The 10,804-nt window shown below is 39.4% G+C and overlaps 1 protein-coding gene across 1 annotated transcript; it reads left to right on the top strand.

The window, feature by feature from the left end:
• Nucleotides 1–6,600: 6,600 nt before the first annotated feature.
• On the top strand, nucleotides 6,601–7,386 carry LOC102485144 (olfactory receptor 7A17). Its single transcript, XM_014582564.1, has one exon. The coding sequence runs from the start codon at nucleotides 6,601–6,603 to the stop codon at nucleotides 7,384–7,386; it is 786 nt and encodes a 261-aa protein (XP_014438050.1).
• Nucleotides 7,387–10,804: the final 3,418 nt, after the last annotated feature.

Below are 10,804 nucleotides of genomic sequence, written 5' to 3'. Positions count from 1 at the left end.
ATATGTCACCCCCTGCACTACACGGTCATCATGAACCCCTGGCTCTGTGGAAAGCTGGTTCTGGCATCCCAGATCCTGTGTATCCTGTATTCCTTGTTACATACCTTAATGGCATTGTGGCTGTTCTCCTGTACACATGTAGAAATCCAACACCTTTTCTCTGATCTTAATTAGGTGGTCCACCTTACCTGCTCTGACACTTTTTTTTTTAATGACATTGTGATCTATTTTGCATCTGTGCTGCTGGGTGGTGGTCCCCTTGCTGGGATTATTTATTCTTACACTCAATTCATGCATTCATCAGCTCAGGGCAAGTACAAAGTATTTTCCACCTGTGCCTCTCACCTCTCAGTTGTCTCCTTATTTTATTGTACACTCTTAGGTGTGAACCTTAGTGCTGCCACTACCCACAGCTCACACTCAAGTGCAACACACTGTGGTCACCCCCATGCTGAACCCCTTCATCTACAGTCTGAGGAATAAAGACATAAAGAGGTCCCTGAAAATAGTCTTTGGAGGGAAATTATGAAAATATTATTGGACTGGAACTGAAATAATGCCTATGGTTGGATGAAGGGAGTCTCTGCAGGATCATGCCCTGAGCTTCTTTCTCTCTTTTTTATTTTTTCAAAGGCTTTTGCTTTCAAAGATTTTTGCTATAGGGCGTGTGTGCTCACCAGAAAGACAAAGAGAGAGACAGAGAGACAGAAAGCGAGAAATCACCCACCCAGGGCGGTGGCCACGCCACAATCCCTTCTCCTCTAATCTCCTCTCGGGATCTTGGGCACACACTCACACATGCCCAGCGTGAGTTTTAGCCACTGGGACCGGGACTCGAACTGCAGTTGACTACATGGGAGTCCAGTGACGTAGACATTACACCATCTCCTGGTCCTGCTTCTCTCTATTTATGTCTGTCTCCCTCTTTTTCTCTCTCTCCTCATGTGCCCCAGTACATTCTGTCATGAATACATATGTGTATTTTATCAGCTACCTGAGTCAAGATGCCTTGAATATATAAAGGCAAATTTAAACAAATAGTTGAACAAATATTGCCTTAGAGTTAGAGATAGCCTTAAATAGGATGAAGTGAACATTTCGATCATACATTGTATTAACTATGCACCATGTTTTTTGTTTATCCTATTCTTCTACTTGTTTAAGTATGGAAAATTGGTGCCCATGTGGAAGGGTGTTTATTCATTGGGGTAAAGGACTGAATGGTGTGTTTTATGCTGTTTCATTAAATATCTTCCTGTTTCTCCTTGAATACTTCAGTGCAGGCTGTAATTACAGCTCCTTGAAGGGCTTAAAACAAATTTTCTCCCCATCCCATTTTAAAGTTTGCTGTAACTGCTGAAGGAACAGTGAATGAACAAATATCAATATCATCCAGTAAGTGTTTTCTTTGTGCTCAAGATTCTCTTTCCAATTTGTGATCAAAGGATGACTCCCAAGAGATTGAATTCCTGTCTCAGTCATTTGATTCAGGGTCACAATTTCTTGTAAAAACATTCATGTCCTTTTGATTTCTCCTAGTTACTTATAAGAAAACATCAATGCAGTCACTTTTTGTTGTGTAATTAATTTGCTTAAATTTATTTGTTTTGTTTTGCTATAGTTTGAGTGCACTCACCAGAGAGAGAAAGAAAGGAAAGGAAAGTGAGAAATCCCTCTCCAGGAGGGATGGACATGCTACAATCCCTTCTCCTCCATCTCCTTAGGCTTTTGGACACAAGCAGACAGCATATTTTCAAGCTACTGGGTCCAGGACTCAAAACATGTAGTCAGCCATGTGGGATCCAACACCTTAACCTCCACACCACATGCTGATTCTTGACAATTAAATTTTAATTCACAGTTGGTGAAAGGTTCTAATGACCTTTGGGCCCAGGAGAGTTCACAGAGAACGTGGAATAAAGACTGGATTCATCACATTTTCAACTTGGTCTTTTGAGAATAGCAGATCAACAGGAAAATTTTCCTTTCCAGACTAGTGTCCACAAGGGAAATCAGTACTAAGAGTTTGTGGTTATAAGGAGGAAATATTCTTAATGAGCAGATATAAGGAGTTGTAAATCTTTTCTCTGTCATAGTCCCTCAAGGAGGACAGCCTTTGGCTAGACAAGACATACTTGATGTTTTTGGAATCTCCAGTCTGGCCAAAGGACCACATTTATTCTCTCATTGTGTTTTGTCTGGGGACAGAGCTTCAGTCTCTATCATTACCTATCTGAGGAGAAATTTGCCCTTCCACAAGAAGACCATCTCTCTGAGAGGGACATAGGTAAGTGAGAGCTGTAGGTACTGCAGAAACCATTCAGAGAGAAAGGATGCCAAGAACATCTACCTGAGACCACTTGAGAGCTGAAACAGCCCAGCAAGAGCAGGGAGACTGATGCGTTTGGTTCCTTGTCTGACCTAGTGTTTTCCCAGTAATTTATTGAATTTATTAACAGGCCATGTGTCTGTCAGACTTAGCAAAACAGGCATCACTGTGGACGATTTAGTGATGGGATTAGACACCCAACTGTATGAGGGTCAAGAAGGAATGGGAGAAATAAAAAAGATTTCAGTTAGAACATGGCCAAAGAAATTTGCAGTTCAAGAAGTAGGAAACATCGATTCAGAGTTGTGATGTGATGTGCAATGACTTTTAGTTCTCTTAAGGAATTTTTGAAATGAGTGTATTTGTGCATATTTCTGAAATTGCTAAGGCTCCAGATGAAAGATTGCTTGCAATCCATACCTGGTGGCAGTAGTTCATGAGACATACATTTCACAGTTTGTACTTTCACATTGAAAATTCACATAAAAATTTATTCAAAGGTCAAAATGGGAATATTAAAAAGATTTTACTTAAGTCGAAGTTTTACATTGAATTATTTTACATATAGATATATATTGGGTGAATGTGAAAAGTTAATAGATTTCGTGTTATCAAATCTAATAGTCAATTCTATTGTGAACACACCCACCCCTCCCAAATTTTTATTAACTTAAAATAATTTATCTGCATGAGCAGGAGAAACAAAGCACATTTTATACATTTTTCTTAAAAAAAAAACTCTGATTCTTGGAAAGAGGGTGAAGAGAGATGAATATGTATACCATTGCTACAACTCTCAAGTCATTGTGAGCCTATCTAGGAAAAATGACATGGAATTAAATAAAATCAAGAAAGTGATAGTCCCACATATTAAATAAGTACATGTAAGAAGTGTTCTTTTCCTTTGAGAATACTTTTAAGAAATTTAAAAAGAATATGACATTACAAGCTAGCTGATTTATAGGGATTGAATATATAAAAGAAATTAAAATAAAATAAAATATATTTTAAAAATAAGAAGATGATGGAGGCTGTTCAGAAAGAGTAGATTTTCTCAAGAAGGAGAGGGAATAAAAAATTCCAAATATACCAGTGACAGAGATTCCAAGCAGAGGGAAGAACATTATGTAAAAGTAAGTATTGAAGTTCTGGAGTCTGGTAAAACTTAAAGTGAAGTTCACTGTTTGGGAGATGAGTGTAGACAAGATTGAGAAGTGTAGAGGTAAGAAGTGCTTAAGTTTTTTAATTTAATTTTATTACTTTTTCTTTTTCTTTTAAAATTTTTTATTTATTTTTTTCCTTTTTTTCTGTTTTTGAAACATTTGATCACTATATGTCATTTGGCTTGTAAAGAGAATGTACCCACCTTGAAATACATCTCAGGCCAGTCCAGTTGAGAATACTATACACGTTATCATCAACAGAAAATAAACCATTTCTGTGTCCCACAAATGCCTCGCCTCTCCTTTTTTTATCCCGTATTTCTTTCACACTCTTCCCTTTCTCCCACCCTTTTCCCACACTGTTTCCAGCATCTGTAACTATTTTTACTACTTTTATGTCCTCCAGTCTTTCAGTCTCTACCATACAGTGCAGACAGTTGGTATATATTAAGTGGAGACATAAAATGTCTCTACTTCATTGCCTGGCTTGCTTCACTCAGCAATAAATCTTTCATATTTGACCACTTTCTATCAAATTCCAAAGTTTTGCTTTTTAATTTATTTTCTTTTTTTGACTGAACAGTATTTATAGAGTATACTTGCCACATTTTTTCAGTCCATTCATATGTTCATGGACATCTGGATTGGTTCCATTTCTTCACAATTGTGAATTATGTCACTATAAGCACTGATATGCAAGTGCTTTTCTGACTGAAATTCCATTAGTTTTTAATTAAACATAATTTTGTAGACCTTTATCCTGTCTTTAAAGATCCTCTACTTTTGTCATACTTCGGATATTTCCTTTTGTGAATTGTGGGTTAATTGGTTTTAGTAATTGTTCTCTTGGGGATATCAATCTGTAAGTTGTCCAGGCACTGTCAGCACATCACTCTATTTTGTATCAAAAATGTTGATTTTAGCTGGTTTATTTCTTATGTTGGGCATATAGGGATGTAAGTGGGCTTAGCAGCTTCAAGACCAATGGAGTTTTCTCTTCAAAACCATCTCTCAGGTCCATCTGAGCTTATTATATCATTTTCCCTTCCTCTTCTATTTTTTAATTGGGGAGATGGTGTTTACCATAAGATGTGTGTGCTTTCTAGAGAGATAGTGAGAGAGAGAGAGTGAGAAATCACCCCACCCCGCTGTTGGGATTTTTGGCATGGAAACACATGTACCAGGGTGATTTTCAAGCTGCCAGGTCCTGGACTAGAACCTTGGTTGGCCATGTGGGATTCCAGAGACTGAATCATGCTACCTATTGGCTCTTAATTTGTCATATTTATTTATTTATTTTCTTCTTAGACGTTTTTGTGTTAGGATGTGTGTGCTTGCCAGAAAGAGAAAGTGATAGATACAGAGAGAGAGAAATCACTCCTGAGGGTGGATGATCATGCATCAATCCCTTCTCCTTCATTCTCCTCCCTGGATCTTGGGCACACATGCACAAGTACCCATTGTGAGTTTCAAGCCACTGGGTTCAAGACTCAAACCATGGTCATCCATGAGAGTACAGTGATGTAACTGTTATGCCATCTGCTGGTCCCTTTTCATTTCATTAGCAGATATTTTTATCTCTTTAAAATATATTATGAAACAGTTATATTAAAATGAAGGTCTATGTTTTTTTGTCTATAGAAAGCTTAGCAATTGGAAATTGTGTACTATTTCTACACTTTTTAGGGAAAACATAATTTGTATTGAGGAATGTTCTCCTATGCATTCTTTTCCTAATAAACATGACTGAGGAGTCCATGAGGTCATAGTTTGGTGTGTTTGGTGTGTGTGTGTGTGTGTGTGTTTGTGTACGGGTTTGTGTGTGTTTGTGCTTTGTAGAACATTAGCAGGCTTTAGAACATGCTTAACTGAGCTCTGAAATTCCAAATCATGACTCTGCCACTATGACACCTGCCGGCCCCACAAACTGTGACTCTTATAATACAGATGTTTGAGTACTTACAAACAGATGAAATTTAGGAGAGATCTACGGTGATCCATGAGATAAAAGACTGTGTGACTCCAGTAACTAAGATATCTGAAGTAGCCAAAGTCAAAGAAGCAGATCACAGAATGGTCATTGTCAGGGGACTGGGGAAAGGGAGAAAGAGAGTTATTATGTACATAAATGTACAGTTATTGGGAAAGCTGAAGGCATGTTGGTTAAGGTCACTGAATCCAACATGGCAGACTACACAAGTCAAGTCCAAGACATGGTGGCTTGGAAAAAATTCCAGGGATGTATGTATCCATGAATATCCAACATTGTGAAAGAAGAGGGGATTGTGGCACGGTCATTCTCCCTGGTAGGTGATTGCTCTCTCTCTTTCTCTCTGTGTGGTGAATGCATATGCCCTGTGACAAAAATAAAAAAAACAATAAAAAAATCACTTTACATTCCATAAATGGGTACAATGATTTTTTTTTTGGAGAGGTATTTTTTTTCTTGCTATAGGGTGTGTGCACTTGCCAGAAAGACAGAGAGAGACAGAGAGACAGAAAGCGAGAAATCACCCCCCGGGGGGGCGACCACACCACAATCCCTTCTCCTCCATTCTCCTGTTGGGATCATGGGCATGCACACACACGTGCCCAGCATGAGTTTAAGCCACCGGGTCCAGGACTTGAGCCGTGGTCTACTACAGGGGAGTCCAGTGACATAACCATTGTACTAACTGCTGGTCCCTGTGTACAATGGTTTTTTGTAAATAAATAAGGAAGCTAATCCTGTAGAATACTTGATTTGTGGAAACAAAGTAGTCAGATAGTAAGTCCTAAGCAGAGATGGCACTGTGAAAGCCTAAAGGGGTCCATACAAAAATATAGAAAATAATTTTGTGACTGAAAAATACTAACTATGATATTTCAACTATGCGAGAAATATCTGTTCATGTGAAATTAGCCTTCTTACCTTCCTCTTTTCAGATAGTCACCATGAAAACAGGAAATGACACACAAATCTCAGAATTCCTTCTTCTGGGGTTTTCAGAGGAACCATAATTACAGGTGCTCATATTTGTGCTCTTCCTCTCCATGTATCTGATCACTGTGTGTGGAAACCTGCTCATCATCTTGGCCACCATCTCAGACTCCCACCTGCAAACCACCATGTACTTCTTCCTCTCCAAACTGTCCTTTGTGAACATCAGTTTCACCTCTACCACCATCCTAAAGATGCTGGTGAACATCCAGACACAGAGCAAGGTCATCACCTATGCAGACTGCATCACCCAGATGTTCTTTTTCCTAGTCTTTGGAGCATCGGATGACTGTCTCTTGACTGTGATGGCCTTTGACCAGTATGTGGCCATCTGTCACCCCCTGCACTACACGGTCATCATGAACCCCTGGCTCTGTGAAAAGTTGGTTCTGGCATCCTGGATCATGTGTGTCCCATTTTGTCTGTTACACAGTTTAATGGTATTATGGCTGTCCTTCTGTGCACATGTGGAAATCCCCCACTTTTTCTGTGAACTGAATCAGGTGGTCCACCTTGCCTGCTCTGACACCTTTCTTAATGACATGGTGATCTGTTTTGCAGCTGTGCTGCTGGCTGGTGGTCCTCTTGCTGGGACCATTTATTCCTACTCTAAGATAATTTCTTCTATACGTGCAATCTCAACAACTCATGGGAAGTACAAGGAATTTTCAACCTGTGCCTCTCACCTCTCAGTTGTCTCCTTATTTTACTGTACAAGCCTGGGAGTGTACCTAAGTGCTGGGGTTACCCACAGCTCACAGTCAAGTGCAGTTGTCTCAGTGATGTACACTGTGGTCACCCCTATACTGAACCCTTTCATCTATAGTCTGATGAATAAGGACATAAAGAGGGCTCTAAAAGTCATCTTTTGGGGAGAAACCATGAAAGGGTCAACTGGTCTGGAGCTGAAGTAGTGCCCATGATTGCTTGATTGAAAGCCTTGGAGCCCAAAACTGTGATTCTCTGAACATATTGTTGAAGTACTTGTTGGGACCAACAGATGGCGAAATGATTGTATTGTTGAACTTTCACATAGTTGACTATAGTTTGAGTCCTGGACTTGATGACTTAAAACTCACACTGGATCTTTATGTGTGCTTGCCTAAAGTCCTGAGAGGAGAAAGTAGGAGAAGCGTTTGTGGTGTACTCCTCCCCCTGGGGGGTGATTTCTTGCTTTCTGTCTCTATGTCTCTCTGGTGAGCACATGTGCCCTAGATCAAATATCTCTCTAAAATAAAAGTACTTGTCTACACAATTTAAGTAACACCATATTTAGCATTCTATGCTCTAATATCCAGCCAATTTTTTCCTTGGCATTTTTCTACTTTCCCAAAGTTATTCTTAGCCTGTGCAAACACAAGAGATGGATGTGAATGCCAGATGTGGTGTGTGTGGAGGAGTGGGGCCTGGGGAAAAACATTTGGAGGAGGGATATGGAGACAGCATTGTTGAGACAGGGAGGTAGCATTGTTATATTGTTATCAACTGGACTGGGGAGAAATGTTCACATATTGAAATGATCACCTTGCAAGCTAAATAATGTGATTGAATGTATTAAAAATGTAAATAAAAAAAGAAAAAGAAAGAAATTCTTTAAAATTTTCATGATTTCATAGGATGGCATGCAACTATTTAAAAATTATTGATTATTTAAATTAAATTAAATTATTATTACTATTATTATTATATTGAGAGAGAGAAAGAGAGAGAGAGAAATTGAGATAGCCAACCACCAGGTCCAAGACTCAAATTGTGGTTGACCATCTGGGAATCCAGTGCCTCAGCCATCATGCCTCCTGCTGGCCCCTTATATGCAACTGTTAAATAAATTTATTCTTGAGACCAGAATATGGCACAATGGTTTGTCCAATGGATTGTCAAGTAGTTGAGTGAAGTTCAGCTTGACTCAGTGACTGAAAACTCATGCTGGGCACTTATGAGTGCATACCTAAAATCCCAAGAGGAACTATGGAGACAAGGGAACTGTTGTTGGTGTCTGCCCTGGACTTAGCTAGATCTAAGAGGAAGCAGAAAGAAAGAGACAAAGAGACAGAGTAGCCATGAACACAGGCTGCCTGAGCCTAAGCAGCCTGAGCAACCTGCACTGCCCAGGCAAACTGAGCATCTTTTAAGCAGCCTGAGCAACCTGCACTGCCCAGGTTAACTGAGCATCTCTATTTATAGGGCAAAGCAACACCATGTTCATGTGACATTCCATAGATAAATTGATATTTTACAGTCATAGGAAGCAAATAACAAATCTATAATGGTTAAGACATACTGGTGTCAGGCGTATCTCCTGGTAACATCCATACCAAAAATATATCCCATTGAGCTTCTTATCTAGTGAAAGGGAGCCTATCTGCAGGTGTGGGGAGGGCACTCTCTTGCATACTTAACAGGAGTGTTGATTAGGCTATAGAATCTTACAGAGGCAGAGCAGGGGTTGGACTTTACTGATTGGAGTCAGGATGTTTCCTGAGTTCCAGCAGATGTGTCCATGAAGCAGCCCCTGTGAAATTCCACCGTTTGCTCTGTCTACAGAAGAGGAAGAAAAGGACAAGCTGTAAAACTTTGCTATAGCTTCAAGGGACAGGTGATGCTCAGAGCACATCCCCACATCCTCAGGGCTTCTCTCGAAACATATCCCTACAGACTGTGGTGTGGCCATACCCCTGGGGGTCATTTCTCACTTTCTGTCTCTATATCTCTCTGGCAAGCACACATGCTCTGATCAAATCCTCAGAAAAATAAAACAAATGGACCAGCAGTTAGTGGAATGGCTATGTCACTGGAATCCATGTAATCGACTGTGGTTCGAATCCTGGACCCGGTGGCTTAAACTCACACTGGGTGCATGTGCATGCATGCTCAAGATCCCTAGAGGAGAATGGAGGAGAAGGGATTACATGGCCATCCCCCCTGGGGGGTGATTTCTCACTTTCTGTCTCTCTGTTTCTCTCTGTCTTTTTGGCGAGTGCACGCACCCTATAGCAAAAACCTCTCCAAAAATAAAATAATAAAATAAAATAAAATAAAATAAAATAAAATAAAATAAAATAAAATAAAATAAAATAAAATAAAATAAAATAAAATAAAATAAAATAAAATAAAATAAAATAAAATAAAATAAAATAAAATAAAATAAAATAAAATGAAATAAAATGAAATAAAATAAAATATAAAATAAAATAAGACAAAACTCATACATTGAGCTAACTCTTCACCATGTTTCTTGTTCACTCTGTTTATCTACTTGTGATGTACGGAAAATTGGTGTCCATTTAGAAGGGTGTTCATTCATTGGAGGGGAAGATTGATTGATGAGCTTTATGTTGTTTCATTCAATATCTTCCTGTTTCTCCTTGAAGACCTTCAATGCTGGCTGTAAATATAATTCCTTGAAGTGTTTAAAATGAATTACCTCTCCTTTAAATTTCTTTTCCTGTGTCTCATAAGTTTTAATAATTATGGAGAACTCATGATATGTGAAAACATGAGGGCCCTCAGTTTTTCATCTTAGAACTTTTCTTTCTTTAATTTATTATTATTATTATTTTATATTACATTTAATCACATATGTCTTTACAGTGTATAATATTTCTTTTTCCAGCATGATTACCATGCATATTAGTCATGACAAAAACATTAATTGGTCATGAGGAAGTCCAGTTTCTCAACCATCATGCCACCTGCTAGACCCTCTTTGCAATTCTTAAAAACAATGTATTCTCAAATGATATATATAATTCTGAGAAATTTTTGTATAATGTTAATAAAATAACTTTTTTTTTGCTTATGTAAAAAGAGAATGACAACAAGAAAAAAAAACAACTGGAAAACAACCAAACAAAAAAACACATTACATTTGGCAACTAATGCCATTAATTTAGAGTATAGAAAAATCTGAAACCGCAGATTTTCTTGTATGTATATATCCTTGCTTCTAGTATCTCTGTCTGAAATGTAAACTTTAATATATTAGTGTGTTTGATTATCTGTAATTGGCTCATTAGAATCCTGTTCTGTTACTCAGCTCAGAGTTCACGTTGCCTACTGTAATCACTGTCAAATATTGATGATCAAGGCGGGCTCCCTGGGCCTTGCGTGGCGGTGGCGGCGCCTGTGCGGGCTCCCCGGCCTGCTCGACCGGGGCTCTGCTCCGTGTTCCGCTGCCCCTCCAGGGCTGGCGTGTGGCCTCCGGGCCTGCACCTACACGTTGCCACTGGGCCTGCGCGTGGCCACTGGGCCTGCGCGTGGCCGCCGGGCCTGTGCCTACGTGTGGCCGCTGGGCCAGCGCATGGCCCCCAGGCCAGCACGTGGCCCCCGGGA

This window comes from Tupaia chinensis, unplaced genomic scaffold, assembly GCF_000334495.1.
Source record: "Tupaia chinensis unplaced genomic scaffold, TupChi_1.0 Scaffold143650_1, whole genome shotgun sequence".
In the NCBI taxonomy this organism is placed as follows: domain Eukaryota; kingdom Metazoa; phylum Chordata; class Mammalia; order Scandentia; family Tupaiidae; genus Tupaia; species Tupaia belangeri.
Note: the sequence above shows the minus strand (reverse complement) of the source record. Positions and strands in the feature narration are given on the sequence as shown.

Coding starts and splice junctions, on each gene's coding strand:
- LOC102485144 (XM_014582564.1), top strand. CDS start 6,601: ATGTACTTCTTCCTCTCCAAACTGTCCTTTGTGAACATCAGTTTCACC.